Source organism: Erinaceus europaeus, chromosome 10 (genome assembly GCF_950295315.1).
Source record: "Erinaceus europaeus chromosome 10, mEriEur2.1, whole genome shotgun sequence".
In the NCBI taxonomy this organism is placed as follows: Eukaryota; Metazoa; Chordata; class Mammalia; order Eulipotyphla; family Erinaceidae; genus Erinaceus; species Erinaceus europaeus.
Window position 1 is genome coordinate 19903215 of NC_080171.1, and position 21352 is coordinate 19924566.

At 42.6% G+C, this 21352-nt stretch overlaps 1 protein-coding gene across 1 annotated transcript in view; it reads left to right on the top strand.

The window, feature by feature from the left end:
- The first annotated feature begins 8162 nt into the window (after positions 1-8162).
- SMU1 (SMU1 DNA replication regulator and spliceosomal factor) overlaps positions 8163-21352 on the top strand; it is a 31989-nt gene continuing 18799 nt past the window's right edge. The window contains exons 1-5 of the mRNA XM_007522870.3: positions 8163-8289; positions 13636-13846; positions 15808-15960; positions 18395-18505; positions 20833-20961. Of these exons, the coding sequence (XP_007522932.1) occupies positions 8264-8289; positions 13636-13846; positions 15808-15960; positions 18395-18505; positions 20833-20961 (630 nt within the window). The 5' untranslated portion in view covers positions 8163-8263. The remainder of the gene's footprint in view (positions 8290-13635; positions 13847-15807; positions 15961-18394; positions 18506-20832; positions 20962-21352) is intronic.

Below are 21352 nucleotides of genomic sequence, written 5' to 3' on the forward strand. Positions count from 1 at the left end.
AGGATAATTTCTGGAACCATCCGTTCCACCCCGGTTCCATGGCTGCCAGTTCTTAGCAACATCGCCCCGCCAGATATTCGTCGGGATGCGGCATCATCTAAGTTCATTTCCCACGTCTACGCTCGACCGGACCTGCCAATATACGCGGATATCTTCGCCCACCCTGTCCAACGCTTGACGTCTTGTCACCCAATCTGGTCCCCTACGCCTACACTGAACTTCTCTGTTCCAGACTCTTGGAAACAGAGTTGGCAGTCAGCTGAGGTAAAGAACAAACACCTCATCACAGACCCCTGCAAGCGTCAACCCGGCTTTGACCTAGCACGTTATGATTGGGCCATCCTCAATCGCTATCGAACAGGCCATGGCCGGTGCGCCGCTATGTTCCATCACTGGGGAGCCAGAGACGACCCGAACTGCCCCTGCGGCTACAGACAGACTATGACCCACATAGTCAAAGACTGCCACTTCTCCAGATTCAAAGGAGGTCTCGAAACTACAGCAGGCTCAACCTGACGCTGTTGACTGGCTACGGAAGAAGGGCAAACGCTAGAAGAAGAAGAAGTGCACGTGGCACAAAGCATAAGGACCGGCAGAAGGATCCCGGTTGGAGCCTCAGGCTCCCCACCTGCAGGGGTCGCTTCATAGGCTAGGCGGTGAAGCAGGTCTGTAGATGTCTATCTTTCTCTCCCCCTCTCTGTTTTCCCCTCCTCTCTCCATTTCTGTCTGTCCTATCCAACAACAATGACATCAATAACAACAATAATAACTACAACAGTAAAACAACAAGGGCAACAAAAAGGAATAAATAAATAAATAAATTTTTTTAAAAAGCTTTTTTTTTTTTTAACCAGAGCACTGCTCAGCTCTGGCTTATAGTGGTGCAGGGATTGAACATGGGACTTTGGAGCCTCAGGCATGGGAGTCTCTGCACAACCATTATGCTATTTACCCTCAAGATTTTATCTTTATATGCCATGAAAAATAATTTAGTGATAAAGAAAATGAAGGGAAATTTTAGTCTAAATCCTATCACTCACATGATGTTCGGCAAACATCATTCCAAAGAGTCTATACAATAGGAGAGTGGACAGATTCAAATACGTGTGTGTGTGTGTGTGTGTGTGTGTGTGTGTGTATGTGCATGTGCACACACGTATAGAGGAAGTTACTGCGGCCAGACAGTGGCATACCTGGTGGTTAAGTGCACACATTACAGTGCACAAGGACCCAGGTTCAAGCACCTGGTCCCCACCTGCAGGGAGAAAACTTCACCAATAGTAAAGCAAGGCTGCAGATGTCTCTCTATCTTTTTTTCTATCTCCTCCTCCCCTCTCAATTTTTCTGTCTCTTTTCAATAATAAATGAATAAAACAATTTAAAAAATAGAAAAAGTTCATAATACTTTTTCTTGAAATCTTGGCATGTTTTTAAATTATTTTTTTTCCTGTGGGGAGAAGGGGACGGGGGAGAGAGACAGAGGGTGGAGAGAGGGGGGAAGAGAGAGGGAGTGGAGAGGAAAGGAGAAGACAGAAAAAAGGACACAGAGAGAGAGAGAGACGGGAAGAAACAAGACAAAGGTAAAGAGAAAAGAGAAGACAGACATAAAGAAGACAGGGGGAGAGGGAGTTAGGAAAAGACAGGAAAAAGGGAAAAGAGGGAGAGAGAAGATAGGGAAAAAGGAAAAGAGAAAGAAAGGTAGAGAGTTAGAGAGAAGACAAAAGAGAAAAGAAGGAGAGGGAAAGAAAGATGGAGAGAAGAGGGGGAGAAAGAGGAACAGAGAAGACAGGGGAAAGGGAGAGAGGGGAAGGGAAGAGAGAGACAGGGAGAAGGAGAGGGGTGAAGGAGAGGGAGAGAAGAGAGAGGGAGAGAGAAGAGGGGGAAAAGGGAGAGAGAGAGAGAGAAGAGGGGGGAAAAAGGGAGAGGGATTTTTATTTTTTTAAGATAAGGGGCCTGGTGGTGGTACAGCTGGTTGAATGCACACATTACAATGCACAAAGACTCAGATTCAAGCCCTTCACAGCCATGATTAATCAATTTTTTTTGGCTTTATATGTTCACTCTCTTTTCAGCCACCAGGTTCCCGATGCTACCATAATGACAACCAGACTTCCCTGGACAGACAACCCCACCAATATGTCCTAGAGCTCCGATTCCCCAGAATCCCACCCCACTAGGGAAAGAGAGAGGCAGGCTGGGAGTATGGATAGACCAGTCAACACCCATGTTCAGTGGGGAAGCAATTACAGAAGCCAGACCTTCCACCTTCTGCATCCCACAATAACCTTGGGTCCATATTCCCAGAGGGTTAAAGAATAGGAAAGCTGTCAGGGGAGAGGATGGGATATGGAGTTCTGGTAGTGGGAATTGTGTGAAGTTGTACCCCTCTTATCCTATGGTTTTGTCAGTTTCCTTTTTACAAATAAAAAAAAAAAGATATCATAATATGTACTTAAATATTTAAAGCCTTGAGTATACTATTAATGACACAATGAAGTCATGAAATTTGTGCATCTATGTTTAATAAACAAGTGTGAATATATAAGAGTTGTAAAAAGAGAAGCAAAAATGAAAAAGCAGAGGTATGGGGATACTAGAACGAAAGCTAATGCTAAGTAATTACAGAGAAGACTTATTTGTATAAACAAAATAGGAAAGTAACCTTAATTGAAGTAAGAAAGTCAGTACTAGGCCAGGCACAGATTCAGGGTAACCTAGAAATGAAGCTCCCTGGCAGAGCCAAGTAGCCGGGCAGCGAGGGCTTCCGGTATGTCCTGGAATTGGGGTGGAGAGGGGAGGGCGGGTGGTTCTCATTAGGTTGCTCACGGGGGCATTGTCACGCATCGGATTTGGGATAAATGCATAATGAACACCAGGGCCGAGCAGAAGCGAGGCAGAGAACTCTCAGGTTACTGCAAGCGCCTGTGTCCATTAGCCAAGGCGGCTGCTCTTGTCTCACCCTAAAGCCTTCTCTGATGGCCACACTTAAACCTCTCCAGACACTCACTACTTACTCCTAAGCAAACAGCACCAAGCACTTGGGAGAGACTGAAACCGCTAGGACTGTTCTCAGCAATTCCTGTTCTAAGACCCTACTGCATTTACAAAAACAGTTAAGATTTCTCTGCGTTAGCTGTAACTTCTGTCCCCATCCCACCCAAGAGACGCTGCACTGCAACTACATTTTAAATTCTAAAATCATTGCACGTTGGCAAAAGTAGTCAGGTTTGCATTCCCTCCAGCTCATTAATGATTTGGATAGACATAAAAAGCCAAAGCAATCTGGAAGTTTCTAAAATTGGTTTAAAATAGCTTTAAGAAGCACACGTGTTCATGCACACAAAGAAAACAAAGACAAAAAAAGTTGATAGGTGATCCCTATCTAAATGGTTTTCAAACCCATAAAGCAGATAAATAATTCAACAAAAAAAAAAAAAAGAAAGAAAGTCAGTACTAGGTATAAAAAATGTAGGCCCATGCTACTGTTGAAAATGACTTGCTGGGAGTCAGGAGGTAGCGCAGAGGGTTAAGTACACGTGGCGCAAAGCGCTAGGGCTGGCTTAAGGATCCAGGTTATAGCCTCTGGCTCCCCACCTGCAGGGGAGTCGCTTCACAGGCGGGGAAGCAGGTCTGCAGGTGTCTGTCTTTCTCTCCCACTCTCTGTCTTCCCCTTTTCTCTCCATTTCTCTCTGCGCTATCTAACAACGACAACAACAATAACTACAACAACAATGAAAAACAACAAGGGCAACACAAGGGAAAATAAATAAATAAATAAATAAATATTTTTTTAAAAAAGTACCTGTTCTTTAAAAAAAAAAAGAAAATGACTTGGGGTCCTCTTTTTAATGAAGATGCTAAATTATTTTTTATTTGAAATATTAATATTGATCTTAACATTTTTTTTAAATAGGAGGGGATAGTTTTTTTTAAAAGATTTTATTTATGCATTAATGAGAAACCTAGGAGGAGAGAGAAAGAATCAGGCATCAACCTGGTACATGTGCTGCCAGGGATTGAACTCAGGACCTCATGCTTGTGAGTCCGATGCTTTATCCACTGTGCCACCTCCTGGACCACACAGATTATAACATTTTTAATAATTTTTCTTTGTTGTGTCATGGACTCAAATAATGAAAGAATACCTCAGGAAACATACATCCAATCTAAATACTTCACTGTATGTTGGAGCAAACATGTAGTGAACTTTGAAATCTTGGAGATTGTCGGGCTGGCTTCGCGAGAGGAGACAGACGACCCAGGACTCATGGCTGGGTTGTAGGCAGTATCTCTTTATTCATGCAGGACGCAGTACAATCTAAGCCGAGCTAAACTAAACTAAAGTAAAACTCACAATGCTGTCTTTATATATACTTGCCAAGTAGGGTGTAAATAGGATGTGATGTAGAGAGGGTGGAGAGAAACTGGGGAATGTTATACATGTACAAACTATTGTACTTACTGTTGAATGTAAAACATTAATTCCCCAAAAAAAAAAAAAATCAGGAAAAAAAAAAGGTAACAGCATCAAATGCTGGAGAGGGTGTGGGGTCAAAGGAACCCTCCTATACTGCTAATGGGAATGTCAATTGGTCCAACCTCTGTGGAGAACAGTCTGGAGAACTCTCAGAAGGCTAGAAATGGACCTGCCCTATGATCCTGCAATTCCCCTCCTGGGGATATATCCTAAGAAGCCAAACACACCCATCCAAAAAGATCTGTGTACACATATGTTCCTAGCAGCACAATTTGTAGTAGCCAAAACCTGGAAGCAACCCAGGTGTCCAACAACAGATGAGTGGCTGAGCAAGTTGTGGTATACACAATGGAATACTACTCAGCTGTAAAAAATGGTGACTTCACCATTTTCAGCTGATCTTGGATGGACCTTTAAAAATTCATGTTGAGCGAAATAAGTCAGAAACAGAAGGATGAATATGGGATGATCTCACTCTCAGGCAGAAGTTGAAAAATAAGATCAGAAAAAAAAAAAACACAATTAGAACCTGAAATGAAATTGGCATATCACACCAAAGTAAAAGACTCTGGGGTGGGTAGGCGGGGAGAATACAGGTCCAAGAAGCATGGCAGAGGACCTAGTGGGGGTTGTATTGTTTGTTATACGGGAAACTGGGGAATGTTATGCATGTACAAACTATCGTATTTACTGTTTAATGTGAAACATTAATTCCCCAATAAAGAAATAAAAAATAAAAAAAAATGACTGGTGAAAATCAGGGTGTGACAAGGAGAGGGGGTGGAGCAGGCAAGAATTCTACCACTGAACCACCAATGCCCTGGAGGGAGGGTGGTGCTTGTTAACAGTGGTTATGTAAATAGAATACAGTGGTTATGTAAATAGAATGCATTGTTAAGCAAGGGGGATTAAACCAAATGAAACATGTGGTCTGGGAGGTGGCGCAGTGGTAAAGCTTTGGACTCTCAAGCATGAGGTCCTGAGTTTGATTCCTGGCAGCACATGTGCCACAGTGGTTCTTTCTCTCTCCTCCTATCTTTCTTAGAAATAAATAAAATCTTTAAAAAACAAACAAACAAAAAAACCAAATGAAACAAAAGAGGTTTTTAGAAGTAGAATTAGAAGCATACCAACAGGAGATAATATTCTTCAAGACACAATGGGAAATAGAGAAGGCTTTAAAAAACATTAATATGCTTTATAGAAGTTTTGCGGGATCTTTAAAGGGGAAGTAAAAGACTGAAAGCTAGTCCAAAGTCTCCAAATGATCATTTCAATATGTGACTTACACATATTGATCATTGCACTGCAAATATTACTAAATATGTATAGCATGGTATGTGTTTTAAAAATAGACTATATTTATGAAATTCATTAATAATCATCTTTTTAAAAATATTGATTTACTTTTGTTGTCCTTGTTTTATTGTTGTAGTTATTATTGTTGTTGTTGGATAGGACAGAGAGAAATGGAGAAAGGGAGACAGAGAGGAGGAGAGAAAGATACCTGCATACCTGCTTCACAGCTTGTGAAGTGACACCCCCCCACCCCCCCCACCCCCCGCACGTGGCGCAAAGCGCAAGGGCCAGTTTAAGAATCCCGGTTCAAGCCCCCTGCTCCCCACCTGCAGAGCAGTTGATTCACAAGCAGTGAAGCAGGTTTGCAGATGTTTTACTCTCCCCCTCTTTGTCTCCCCCACCTCTTTCCATTTCTCTCTGTCCTATCTAACAATGACATCAGTAACAACAACAATAATAACTACAACAACAATAAAAAACAAGGGCAACAAAAGGGAAAATAAACAAACAATTTTTAAAATTTTTTTTAATTTATAAAAAGGAAGCATTGACAAAACCATAGGATAAGAGGGGTACGACTTCGTACAATTCCCACCACCAGACCTCCGTATCCCTTCCCCTCCCCTTATAGCCTTCTCATTCTTCAACCCTCTGGGATTATTGGATAATAATCTGGGATAATGACCCAAGATCATTGTGGGATGCAGAAGGCTGAAGGTCTGGCTTCTTTAACTGCTTCCCTGCTGAACATGGGCGTTAACAGGTTGATCCATACTCCCAGCCTGTCTCTCTCTTTCCTTAGTGGGGAAGGGCTCTGGAGAAGTGGAGCTCTAACGCACATTGGTGGGGTTGTCTGTCTAGGGAAGTCTGGTTGTCATCCTACTAGCATCTGGAACCTGGTGGCTGAAAAGAGAGTTAACATACAAAGCCAAACAAATTGGACCTAAAGGCCAGAATAGTGCAGATGAAGTTTTTTTTGGGGGTGCCTCCATTTTGTAGATAGCTAGTAGGCATATTTTAGTTATATTTCAAAGTGCCTGTAGCTATACTTTTTTTTTTTTTTGCCTTAGCCTGAAATCTGATATGCAGGTGAATCCTAATTATTGGCTGGGGAGATGATATCATGGCTGGGAAAAGGACCAGAAAGCTGGATCACGGAAGAGAGTAGCTCCCTAATATGGGAAAGGGGTATTTTGTTGACTGTAGACCCCATTGATTTGATGTGATCTGGGGCCCATAATTAGCTTAGGAGCCTGTGTGACCTCTGCATCCCTGTATATCTGAGCTCACATTCTGTGGTCATGAGTAGGAACATTCCATGCTGCCCCAGTATTGACCTGGCTCCCTCAGGTGTAGCATAGAGTATGTTGTCCATCCTACCTTTGGAGGATGGAATATTCTCTACTATTGTTGATCCAAGTTGACGGCAAGGTCCTATGGGGGCTCACAAAGGGGTCTATTTTGTTGTTCCTGATAGAAATGACTGGTAACAATGGAGAGAGGGATTTATTCGAGGTCTAGGCCCAGCCCATCATGTCTGTTTGGGAATCTCAGGACCCCCCGATTAAAGCCACAGCTAGTAATACATAAAAAAAAAGGGAGTCGGGCTGTAGCGCGCAGGTGGCGCAAAGCACAAGGACCAGCATAAGGATCCCGGTTCGAACCGGCTCCCCACCTGCAGGGGAGTCGCTTCACAGGCGGTAAAGCAGGTCTGCAGGTATCTATCTTTCTCTCCTCCTCTCTGTCTTCCCCTCCTCTCTCCATTTCTCTCTGTCCTATCCAACAACGACAACAACAATAATAACTACAACAATAAAACAACAAGGGCAACAAAAGGGAATAAATAAATAAAATAAATATTAAAATAATAATAATAATAAAAATAAAATAAAAAAAAAACTAATTTAGAGCAGGGGTAGATAGCACAATGGTTATGCAAAGAGACTGTCATTCCTGAGGCTCCAAAATCCCAGGTTAAATCCCCTGCACCACCATAAACCAGAACTGAGCAGTGCTCTGGTAAAAAAAAAAAAAAAAAAGATAATAATAATAATAGTAGTTTATTTGTGTGTGTGTGTGTGAGAGAGAGAGAGAGAGAGAGAGGCTTATCCTAGAAGGGAAAAAAAAGTTTATTTATTCAATAAATACTGAATTCTATTTAGTATGCTTTTCCAGACCCTGGCCACATAACAGTAAACAAAACAGGAGCGCGAGAGCTAAGCCAGACAAGGCTGCAGGGGCCTCCAGCTCTATGCAGAAGGCCAACAAGGCTCCGGGCGGGCGGCACTCTGATCTAATCATTGACTGAGGCCCCGCCCCTCAGTACTACACGCCTTTCTTCAGTTTGCTCCGCCTCCAGGGTGGGTGGATCAGAGAGCGGAAGCGATGTAAGGCAGCCGCCGGAAGTGGCGTTAGTGTGTTGCGCCTCGACCTCAGTGTTGAGCCTCAGCCTCAGTGTGGAGTGGGCCCTGCCGATAAGATACAGCTATGTCGATCGAAATCGAGTCTTCGGAGTAAGTACTGCAGCAGTGGATGTTCTGCGGTTGGCTGGGCCCGGGAGATGTTGGCTGCGGGGTGGAGAGTGCTTCGGGGGAATGCGTCCGAGTAACTTAAGAAATGCAGGGGATTTCCGTGTCCACAAAGCTTCTTGGTGGGTCCTTCTGTCTCGGAGATGGATCCAGTAGGAAGTCGCCGTTCTCCGGGGAGAAGCACAGATCCCGGTGGGAGGCGGTGCGGGCCTGGAAGAAGGACACGGTTTGAAGATCTGTGTTCATTTACTCCTCGCCGATTCCCCGCAGGCCCATCCCCTTAGTTACTTAAGTCTAAGTATCTGTACAAAGGGGTTGGGACTCAGCTTTGCTTCTCTCCCTACACCCCTGAAGCGGTGAGACTTCTCTTCTCTGCTTCCAAGACGCCTTTGCTTTGTTTTGCTTGTGCTCCGCACATATCCGTGCAGTATGTCACCCTGGCCACCCTTCAAGCCAGTGTAGATGTTCGCGATTGCTGCATTGGGATGGATGAACGGTCCTTTGAACAGTTTCTGTCTGGTGCTGAATTTTGGCTAGTCTGTGAGCTCAGTAGCTACAAAGGAGAGACAGAATCAGGAGATTGGATTAGAAGAATGCGGGTGGGAGTCAGGCGGTAACGCAGCCAGTTAAACACCCATGGCGCCAAGTGCAAGGACCGGCATAAGGATCCCGGTTGGAGCCCCCTGGCTCCCCACAGGCAGGGGATTCGCTTCACAAGTGGTGCAGCAGGTTCGCAGGTGTCTTTCTCTCTTCCTCTCTGTCTTCCCCCTTCTCTCTCCATTTTCTCTCTGTCCTATCCAACAACAACCTATCCAGCATCAATAACCACAACAATAATAAAACAAGGGCAACAAAAGGAAATAAATAAAAACATTTAAAAAAAAAAAAAGAAGAATGCAGGTTTGAAGGAGAAAGGGAACAAATGAGTGACTGAAGATTTTTTTTTTATTTCTTTATTGGAGAATTAATGTTTTACATTCAACAGGAAATACAATAGTTTGTACATGCATAACATTCCCGTTTCCCATATAACAATACAACCCCCACTAATCCTCTGTCATCCTTCTTGGACCTGTATTCTCCCCGCCCAGCCACCCCCACCCCAGAGTCTTTTACTTTGGTGTGATACGCCAATTCCAGTTCAGGTTCTACTTTTTTTTTTTTTCCTGATCCTGTTTTTCAACTTCTGCCTGAGGTGACTGAAGATTTCTGCATAACCATCATGCTAGCTCCCCATCCCTTTTAAAGATTTTTAATGGGACAAGGGTAAATAGTATTGTGATTATGCAAAGAGACTTTCATGCCTGAGGCTCCAAGGCCCCAGATTCAACCCCCTGCACCACCATAAACCAGAGCTGAGCAGTGCTCTGGTAAAAAATAAAAATAAAAAACAATGAGTTTCCCCAGTTCACCTGCCAGAAGCTAAGCATGGGTTTATTCATTCAACAAATATTGAACTCTAGGGTGCTGTTCCAGGTCCCTGGGAATATAGTAGTAAGCAAACAAAGATACCCACCCTTAAAGAAAATACTTTGTGATTAAGGAGGTAAAAAAAAAAAAAAAAGACAAAAACAATCAGTGCATGGAGATAGCTAGCCACTATGTGTATATGCCCTACCATCATTAGGGTCTGTTTGAGCTCTGGCACCAGATGACAGCTCCAAGGGGGTGATTCTATGGATAGTAGTGTGGTTCCTCTATGTGTCTTTCCCTTTCTCAGAAAAATAATCAATGAGAAATTGGGCCTTTGAGACCACTCAGTGGTGTCAGGCAGAGGAAAAAAACAATAAATCACTTAATAGGGCAGGGGGTAACTCTGGAGAAGAATAAACTAGGGACCAGGATATTGGCATAATGGATAAGGCATTAGTTTGATTTCTGTTATCCCATGTGCCAGAGTAAATGCTCTAGTTCTCTCTCCATCTCCTTTCTTTGTCATACATTGATAAATCTTGGGGGGGGGGTGCAGAGAAGGGTGATAGTGCTGTTAATTAAGACAACTAAATCAGGATAGTAATTGGAAAGGATTCCATGCTTTGAGGCCTGAATACTTAACATTCTCCAAGCTTAGAGTTTCTGCACTTGGCATGCTATATAATCTATAGAGTGGGCCCCAACAGGATAGATTAAGAAATAAAACAAATGCATGAACAGACACAGATATGATGATTTCTCCTAATCTTAGTAAGTAATGAGTTAAAAACCAAGCTATTTCCAAAGCTTTTTGCTCAGACTGTTACATTGTGTGAAGGTAGCGATTATGATTTTGACTATGTCAAATATGAAATCTGCAGAGAGGATGTCTCAGTTGAGGAATGCATATGGAAGTGGGCTAAGGAGTGCTAGAATAACAAGAATCTGAGCCTAAATGACCCACAAGAGAGAAGACTGCTCTGACATGAGTGATCCTTTCCATTCTGTAGGGATTTTATTTAATTCTTAAAATGTTTAACCAGTGAGGGGTGGTGGTGGGGAGAAAACTGACATCAGAGCATTACTCTGGCACCTGGGATGCTGGGGATCGAACTCAGGACCTCTTAGTTGAGAGTCCAACATCTTATCCAGGCTGCTTTGCAGATTATTTTTTATTATTTTTTAAAGATTTATTTATTTCCTTTTGTTGCCCTTGTTTTATTGTTATAGTTATTATTATTGATGTTGTTGTTGGATAGGACAGAAAGAAATAGAGGAGGGGGAGAGAAAGACAGACACCTGCAGACATGCTTCACCGCCTGTGAAGCGACTCCCCTGCAGGTGGGGAGCCAGGGGCTCGAACCGGCATCCTCAGGCCTTTCTTTGTGCTTTACACCATGTGCACTTAACTGCAGGGGTTTTAAAAAGAGGGTGTTTGTTTTCCTGCTAGGGGATATTTATTTGATACTTACACCATCAGTTTGAATCTTCATTTTCCCATTTATCTCTTACTTGGTCAAGTCCTCATTTCTGGAATGAATGAATACATCATAGGTTTGTTTTGAGTGTCTAAAAATGCTTGGAACAGTGCTTGGTATATTATAAACATAATAAATACTGGTTGTTATTTTTATAATTATTCATCTTCTAGAAAAGGGGAATTCGGATGGGGGCATAGCATAATGGTTATGCAAAGAGACTTTCATGCCTGAGGCTTTCAAGTCCCAGGTTCAGTCCCCCACACTCCCATAAGCCAGAGCTGAGCAGTGCTCTGGTAAAAAAAAAAAAAAAAAAAAAGAAGAAGAAGAAAGAAAGAGAAAGAAGAATTCATTAAGTTCTAATTAGAAATTCCAGCCAGGACAGTCTGACCCTCCATATAGCACTATGCAGTAGAAATATAGTATGAGCTACATATGTACTTTTATTTTGGTGCCTGGGATCAAATTCAAGGCCTCTGAGTTACATTCCCAGCCACTGCATATGTTCTTTTAAAGGAGAAGAAAGACAGTGTCACATATACCAGTATACCAGTGGCAGATGAGTAGCTAAAAGTAGTGATATCCTGCAGGGGGAGAGTTTCATGTCCCCTCACCCTCAGTTTCTCTCTGTCTATCCAATAATAGATTAAAAAAGGAAAGACAGAAGCAAAGTTTTGGTAGTATATATACACAATGGGATACACAATGAAGTAGTCTTGGGTGGAATTTGAAGGAATTGTGTTTAATAAGACAAGCCAAAAAAAAAAAAAAAAAGGACAAATACTAGATGATCTTAGTTATAGGCCCTTAAGAAACAAGGACAGAAAGAGAAAACACAAAGTGAAACTTGGGGAGTGATGTGTTGCAGCAGAGCAGAGGACTCTGCAGAAGGAGGGAGGGGGCGGGGTAGAGGGGTGTGTGGTCTGAGTTCATGATAGTAGAAACTGACTTAAGTTGGGCATGAGAGTGACCTGCAATGGGGAGATGAGAAATTGTACCCATGTGTTAATAACTGTACTATAGACCATTAAGTCCCCAGTAGAACAATTTAAAAAAGTTATAAGTATTATAGCTCTCATTTGTGTTCAACAAATTCTGGTTAAGTAAGTCTTGGGGGTGAGAGCGGGGGTGGGGGGCTGGGGGTGGGTGCCAGGCGGTAGCGCAGCGGGGTAAGCGCATGTGGCACAAAGTGCAAGGACCGGCATAAGGATCCCAGTTTGAACCCCTAGGAACCCACCTGCAGGGGAGCCCCTTCACAGGCGGTGAAGCAGGTCTGCAGGTGTCTTTCTCTCCCCCTCCATGTCTTCCCCTCCTCTCCATTTCTCTCTGTCCTATCTAACAATGACAATATCAATAACAACAATAATAACTAAAACAACAGGGGCAACAAAAGGGAAAATAAATAAATTAAAAATAATAATAATAAAAAAGAAAGGGGGAGTCGGGCTGTAGTGCAGCGGGTTAAGCGCAGGTGGCGCAAAGCACAAGGACCAGCATAAGGATCCTGGTTCGAACCCCGGCTCCCCACCTGCAGGGGAGTCACTTCACAGGCAGTGAAGCAGGTCTGCAGGTGTCTGTCTTTCTCTTCCCCTCTCTGTCTTCCCCTCCTCTCTCCATTTCTCTCTGTCCTATCCAACAACGACAACAACAATAATAACTACAACAGTAAAACAACAAGGGCAGCAAAAGGGAATAAATAAATAAAATAAATATTTAAAAAAAAAAAAGAAAGAAAGGGACTGGGGGCAAAGAGATGGAAAGAGAGAAAGAATGGCCACTGAGAGCAGTGATTATGCAGACACCAAGCCCCAGTGATAACTTTTGTAGTAATTAAAGAATTAAAAAAAAAAAATCTGGAGAGCTAGCATAATGGTTATGCAAAAGACTTTCATACCTAAGACTGAGGTTCTAGATTAAATCTCTACATCACCATAAGCCAAAGCTGTGCAGTTGCTCTAGTGTCTCTATCTATCTCTTTCATTGAAAATAATATATCTTAGAGGAAAAAAGAAAACCTCAATTCAGATTTTCTTTCAGTTGTCAGTTAAGAAATGGAACAACTCATCCTATAATTAATGACAATGCTAGGTTTTAAGCCTTTTATTAAAATGTTCCGTATAATTGTACAAATAAAAAGGCCTTTGACCTTGGAAATAGTCATCTTATTATCAGCTCCCTTCCTTCCTGACTATAAGATATGAGACAAATTCTGAACCCCAGTTCTCCTATTTCTGAGATAGAGGTAGAACTGGGTGATTCCAAATTTACTTGTAACTTAGATTCTGTGATTTTTGGAGACCTTTACTCGTGGCCAAAAAAAAAAGGCAAGATGACTTGGAGAAACTTGTTGACTAGGAGAAACTGAGGTGGGCTTTATTTTGTGGTCTCTGGTGAATGAGGATTTCTGAACTCCATAATTTCCTTTTTTTTTTTCTTTCAGTGTGATCCGTCTTATCATGCAGTATCTGAAGGAAAACAGTTTACATCGGGCATTAGCCACCTTACAAGAAGAGACAACCGTATCTCTAAATACTGTGGACAGCATTGAGAGTTTTGTGGCTGACATTAATAGTGGCCATTGGGATACTGTTTTACAGGCTATCCAATCTCTGAAATTGCCAGACAAAACCCTCATTGACCTCTATGAACAGGTAAGAGTTGAGGTGATACTGATTCCCTGGTTTAGTGTGGGTCTCCCAACCAGGAAACACCCATGAGTATTCCTACAGTATAGGACTCTGATGGCCCTTAAAGCTTACAGTTGAGGCTTGATTCAGTACAAATACCTTTTTTTTTTTTAATATTTTTTTCCTTTTTTTAATATTTATTTTATTTATTTATTCCCTTTTGTTGCCCTTGTTGTTTTATTGTAGTTATTATTGTTGTTGTCGTTGTTAGATAGGACAGAGAGAAATGGAGAGAGGAGGGGAAGACAGAGAGGAGGAGAGAAAGATAGACACCTGCAGACCTGCTTCACCGCCTGTGAAGCAACTCCCCTGCAGGTGGGGAGCCGGGGGCTCGAACCGGGATCCTTATGCTGGTCCTCCTTGTGCTTTGCGCCACCTGCGCTTAACCCGCTGTGCTACAGCCCGACTCCCTACAAATACCTTTTTTCCCCTTCTTTCTTTTTGGAAAATCCAGACCTTCCCCAAATTGAGATGATTTCTTAAGTCACCATAAAATGAGCTAATCTGGGAGTCCGGTGGTAGCGCAGCAAGTTAAGCGCACGTGGCACAAAGCGCAAGGACCAGCGGAAGGATCCCGGTTAGAGCCTCCGGCTTCCCACCTACAGGGGAGTCGCTTCACAGGCAGTGAAACAGGTCTGCAGGTGTCTCTTTCTTACCCCCGTCTTCCCCTCCTCTTTTCATTTCTCTCTGTCCTATCCAATGACAGCAACAATAACAATAATAATAACTACAAGGGCAACAAAAGGGAAAAAAATTAGCTAATTTGTAACTAACTAGTGTACAGCAGTTCAGTTCTGGGAGTAACCACCCGAGAGTTCACACAGGCCTCACAAGGCCATAATTCTCCACAAGAATATCCCTACTTCGGAAAATTGCTACATATTGGGTGTCTCAGGTCATCTGCAATTTTCTAACTAAGTGACTACAAGTTCAGTGTGCTCTTAACTCCTTCAAAATTAATATGCTAGAAGAACTCAGGAAAGGCCTATAGCTGCTGTTACAGGTGTGTCATCAAATCTGAATCAAGACCAGTCAAATGAAGAGACACATAGGGTGTTGACTATAGAGCTTCTAATGGCCCTTTCCACATGAAATCAAGATGTTGATCTCCTTGGCACATTAATTCTCCAACCAGGAAGCTCCATTGAAGTTTTTGTTGGTGTTTCATTCACTCTAGTTCCCCAGCGTTCCTTAAGCGATTGGACTGGCTGCCCCCACCAGTTCTGTGGTTGATCCTTCTGATATAACCTGAAACTTCCTAGAGCTTTTTCCTTCATGCAGGTGGCTCAGCAATAATGAAATATCCCTATAACTGGGGAAGTTCCATGGTTTTTGGAAGTTCCATGCCCGGCAACCAGGATGAGACTATACAAGTTGACTTATTATACAACAGAACAAGAAGATTTTTCAGAAGCAATATAATGACAGTTTAAAGTAAAGATAAGGAAGCTGGCTTGTTTCTTTACAAGTCTACTTGAGTTTAGTGATTTTTTAAAAGAAATTTTTGGTAACTGGAGAAAGATTTCTCTGGAACTCATGAAAGTATTTCTATCTTTAGTTTCCTTTAACATATATATTCTGACTGATGAGGCCTGAGAGCGAGTCGGTTGGTGTATGAAAATGAAGGCTTGAAGTTATTGCTTGTAATTATTTCACTGGTTTATCTAAAACTGTGAAAAGAATAGGCACTGGGGAAATAGCATGATGGTGCTGCAGAAGACTTTCATGCCTGGGACTCCAAAATTCCAGGTTCATCTCCCTGCACCACCATAAGCCTGAGCTCAGCAGTGTCTGGAAGAAGGAAGGGGTGTTTCCAAAGATTGGAAATCACACTTTGATAGATAATCAGAAGTCAAAGTGGAAAAGAAATGCTAACAGCATAATATGTTGAAACACTCTGTTTTCCTTACCCCCTAACTATGCAGGTTGTTCTGGAATTGATAGAACTCCGAGAATTGGGGGCTGCTCGGTCCCTTCTGAGACAGACTGATCCCATGATCATGTTAAAACAGACACAGCCCGAGCGATATATTCATCTGGAGAATCTCTTGGCCAGGTCTTATTTTGATCCTCGTGAGGTATGACTGTAGTAATGAGAAGAGACTGTTATTCACTTTGAAAATATGTAACAGTATGATCTATTTGTCACATTTATTGGATACTTTCATTATTCTGATTTAATTTTTGAGGGAATGATACTTTTCTGTATATATTCACTGGAATTTACATGTGATAAAGAGAATACACTGGTTTTCTGAGAATGTAAAGGGGCTTAAATCCCACTTCATAACCCATTCCAGAAGATTGTGCTGCTGATTAGTAAATGAAAGAAAAATGTACTCTGATATTTCTTTTTTTTTTTTTTAATTTTTTAAAATGATCTTTATTTCTTTAATAGAGACAGCCAGAAATCTAGAGGGATAGAGAGACAGAGAGATACCTGCAGCAGCACTTCACCACTTGTGAAACTTTCCCCCTGCAGGTGGGGACTGGGGACTTGAACCTGAGTCCTTGCACATTGTAATATGTGTGCTCGACCAGGTGCGCCCCCCCCACCCCGGGCCCCTTCTCTGATATTTCTACACCAACCCAAGTGCTTACTTGGTCCTGAAATACTGCCTGACTGTTGGTTATGTTCATTGTGCATTGTGTCCTTTACTCCCGACAAGTGCAGCTTTCCCTAGCTCCTTGAGCTCTTAGAAAGTTGTAGTTTTGGGGAGTCGGGTGGTAGCACAGCGGGTTAAGTACATGTGGCACAAAGTGCAAGGACCAGTATAAGAATCCTGGTTTGAGCCCCTGGCTCCGCACCTGCAGGGGAGTCACTTCACAGACGGTGAAGCAGGTCTGCAGGTGTCTGTCTTTCTCTCCCCCTCTCTGTCTTCCCCATTTCTTTTCTCTCTCCATTTCTCTCTGTCCTATCCAATAATGATATCAATAACAATAATAATTACAACAATAAAACAAGGGCAACAAAAGGGAATAAATAAATATATATTTAAAGAAAGCTTTTTTAAAAAAGGAAGTTGTGGTCCGGGAGGTGGTGCGGTAGATAAAGCATCGGACTCTCAAGCATGAGGTCCTGAGTTCAGTCCCTAGTAGCACATGTACCAGAGTGATGTCTTATTCTTTCTCTCTCTCCTCCTATCTTTCTAATAAATAAATAAATTTAAAAAAGGAAGTTGTAGTTTTGCTTTGCATCCTATTATGCTTGCTGATACTTTTTAAAAAATATATTTATTTATTCCCTTTTGTTGCCCTTGTTGACTTGCTGATACTTTTAATTCTTCAAAAACCTTATCATATACTGCAGCTGGGTGGAGGGGGTTAGCTCAACCAGTGTAGCTCAGAACTTGCATGTCTGAGGCTCTCAGGTCAATCCTATAGGTACCTGAGTGGCTCAATTACTTACCTCTTTCTTCCACTTTCATGCTTTCATGGGACACACTCTGTGCCATGTGAAATAAGTAGAAAGAAAAAAAAAAGGACCAGCAGCAAATTCCTACCCTGCCTTCTACTAGGAGCTTGTCCAGCTGGGAAGAAGAGGAAGTTAATAGGCACTGAGGAAGAAGGAAAGGAGTTTAGATTACCAGGGCAGGAAGAACTTATCTGGAAACCCTTTGACTAAGAGAACCATGAAAGGATCCTGGAGAGGGGCTGGGTCATGGTACACCTGGCTGAGCGCATGTGTGATAGTGAGCAAGGACCTGGGTTTGAGACCACAGTCTTCACCTGCAGGGGGAAACTTTGCGACTGGTGAGCCAGTGCTGCAGGTGACTCTCTATCTGTCCCTCTCTATCATCCAGCCTCTCTTGATTTCTGGCTCTCTCTATTCAGTAAAGATTAAAAAAATTAAAAGAATCCTGGGCTCTGTAGGTTTTTCTTTGTTTCATTTTTTTAAATAAATATTTTATTTATTTATTTATGAGAAATATAGGAGGAGAGAGAGAAAGAGTCAGACATCACTCTGGTTACATGTGCTGCCGGGGATTGAACTCAGGACTCTCATGCCTGAGAGTCTAGTGCGTTAGCCACTGGGCCATCTTCCGGACCAGGTTTTTCTTTTAAATTCCTTTTATTTATTTTATTTGCTAGGACAAAGAGAAATTGAGAGGGAAAGGATGGACTAGAGAGGGAGAAACAGCAGGAGAGCTGCAACATTGTTTTACTCCTGGTGAAGCTTTCCCCCTACAGGTGGGGAGTGGGCTCTTGAACCTGGATGCACACTTAACCAGGTGCTCCACCATGTGGCCCCTTACAGATTTTTCAAAAACTGGAAAAACAGCTCTTTGACATAGTTTACTGGGGTCCTTTTTCAGAAATGACACTGTGAACTGGCTTACCTAAAATCTCTCCCAGTTCATACTTTTAGAATCTGCATGGGTTAGTTTAACTGTATTGTTTCTTTTCATGTTTACCATTTTTAATGTTTCTGTTTGGTTGTTATTATGTAGGAGTAACCACACGTATTTTGTAGCCACTTCTTAGAAGTAATACTGCCTCCTCTCTTTTTAGGCTTACCCAGATGGAAGTAGCAAAGAGAAGAGAAGAGCTGCAATTGCCCAGGCCTTAGCCGGAGAAGTCAGCGTGGTGCCTCCTTCTCGTCTCATGGCATTGCTGGGACAGGTAATTAGAGGCCCAAGGAGGGGACACAGATGTGACTCAGTGGTAAAGCATCTCAGGCCCTGACATTACATAAAATGACAGAGCTGTCCTCTAGTCTTTCTTCTAGTTGTGCAATCAAAATAAACAAATAGCAGCCAGCCAGGAGGTGGCTCAGTGGATAAAGTGTTGAACTCAGTTGGAAGTCCCCAATTTGGCCCCCAGCATCACATGTGCCTTAATGACGCTCTGGCTTCCTCCTTAACTCCCTCCCAACTTCCCTTTCTCACCCTCCATCCCTCTCATTGATTAATAAATAGATCTTTTTTAAGAAATAAAAAAAAATACTTGAAGAACTGAGCTTACTGTAAATTCCTAGTACTATTTCCTACTTGTGTGAGCTAAGAAATCAGACATCATAAGAAATGGGTAGTCTGGGAGTCGGGCAGTAGCACAGCAAGTTAAGCACAACGTGGCGCGAAGCGAAAGGATCCCGGTTTGAGCCCCCGGCTCCCCACCTGCAGGGGAGTCACTTCACAGGCGGTGAAGCAGGTCGGCAGGTGTCTATCTTTCTCTCCCCCTCTCTGTCTTCCCCTCCTCTGTCCATTTCTCTCTGTCCTATCTAACAGTGACGACATCAATAACAACAATAACTACAACAATAATAATAATAAAAAAAAAACAAGGGCAACAAAAAGGGAAATAAATAAAAAAGAAAAAAAAAGAAATGGGTAGGCTATGGAGCTGCTTGGACCAATAGTTGTAACATGCTACCCTCTTTCCTGAGAGAGGCAGTAGAGCTTAGTGAAAATTCTAGAGTTGGGGTAGGGGAGATAGCATAATAGTTATGCCTGGGGCTCTTAAGTCCCAGGTTCAATCCCCACTACCACCATAAGCCAGAGCTGAACAGTGCTCTGGTAATAAGTAAATTAAATAAATAAATAATAACATTCTAGCATTAACAATAAGGTGACCATAGAAATTCTTATCCTTTTTAGCATACTGTGAAGGCATAATCTTGTGCTAGGGTACTGTCCCAGGCAAGTTGAAGCAGATGCTTACTCTAGTTAGAATTTGAGTGCTATTACTTGTGAGGCATGTTGTGCTGAGCACATTGCCTAAATTGTTCTTGCTGGGACTTCACTGTTCTGAGCAAACTTTTTTTTCTGATAGAGAAATTATGGCTGGGGACGGGGAAGACAACATAATGGTCTGCAAAAGACTCTTATGCCTGAAGCTCCAAGTTCCCAAGTCCAATCCCCTGCACTACCATAAGCCAGAGCTGAGCAGTGCTCTGGTCTCTGTCTCTCTCCCTCTCATTGAAATAGAATATTTTTTAAAATATATTTTTTTAACTTTATTTATTTTGTTGCCTTTTGTTGCCCTTGTTGTCTTTTTTTTGTTGTTGTTGTTATTGATGTCAGATAGGATAGAGAGAGAAATGGAGAGAGGAGGGGAAGACAGAGAAGGGGAGAGAAAGATAGACACCTGCAGACCTGCTTCACCTGCAGGTGGGGAGCCAGGGGCTCGAACCAAGATCCTTCCGCCGGTCCTTGCACTTTGCACCACGTGTGCTTAACCCGCTGCGCTACCACCTGACTCCCGAAATAGAATATTTAAGAGAGAGAGAGAGACACTGAGTGGTAGCGCAGCAGGTTAACATACATGGCACAAAGCACAAGGACCAGTGTAAGGATCCTGGTTCGAGCCCTGGCTCCCCACCTACAGGAGAGTCACAGAGTGCAGGCACTAAGCCCCAGTGATAACCCTGGAGGTAAAAGAGAGGAGGGCGGGCGGATATAGTGAGTGGTAGAGCTTTGGACTTCTAAGCATGAGGCCCCAAGTTCAATCCCTAGTACCGCATATGCCAGAATGCTGCTCTGGCCTCTCTTCTCCCCCGTCTCTATCTCATGAAATAAAGTAAGGAGAGAGAATGATAGGGAGAGATGGCTAGGCTATAACCTGAGTCATACGCATGGCAAAGTAGGTACTCTCCCATGTAAATATAACTGTGTTAAGCACATGTGAGGGAAAATACTGGATGTTCATATATAAAATGTTATTGGTGGAAGTGTTTGGATATTGGAACTATGGGATATTTCTGATATCTAGATTTTGATAATTATGAAAGAGTCATACAGTTAAGGGAAAGATGGAACATCCCCTTACACACTGAGATCAGCCCTTATCTCTAGGACAAAAAGAGTAGCACAGAATTATTGTGTTCTGACAGTTAAGGGTGGTTGGGCCTGAGTGACTCACAGTTCCCCTGTGAATCTTGTCCCTTCTCAGCAGTCAGAACCAGATCTTAAAAGCACCCATGTGTGTCACTGTATGTTTCTTTGACCTAGGCTCTGAAGTGGCAACAGCACCAGGGATTGCTTCCTCCTGGCATGACCATAGATTTATTCCGAGGCAAAGCAGCTGTGAAAGATGTGGAAGAAGAAAAGTTTCCTACACAACTGAGCAGGCATATTAAGGTAGGATCCTCGGACTCTTCAGCCAGTCTGTAATTGTCTATTGAGGACTCAGTATGTGCTGGTTAGAATCCATTCTCCAGTTCTGATAACTTCCAGGGTTTCTGCTGGTAACTGTGGGACTTAGCCTGTGACCTCCCATGAGTATCTACAGGGACATGTTATTTGGCATCTGGCCCATCATCTGCACTTACATTTCCTCTTAGGAAACAAGCATTTGGAAGAATCGCTAGCTCTTTGGTTAATCCTGAAATTACTTTGAACATTCTACATATTTGTCTTGTTCAACTTTTTTTTTTTTCCTCTCCAGGATTATCTCTGGGGCTTGGTGCCTGTATACTCCTGGCAGCCATCGTTTTCCATTGTTGCTGCTATTGTTTTTGTTGCTGCTGCC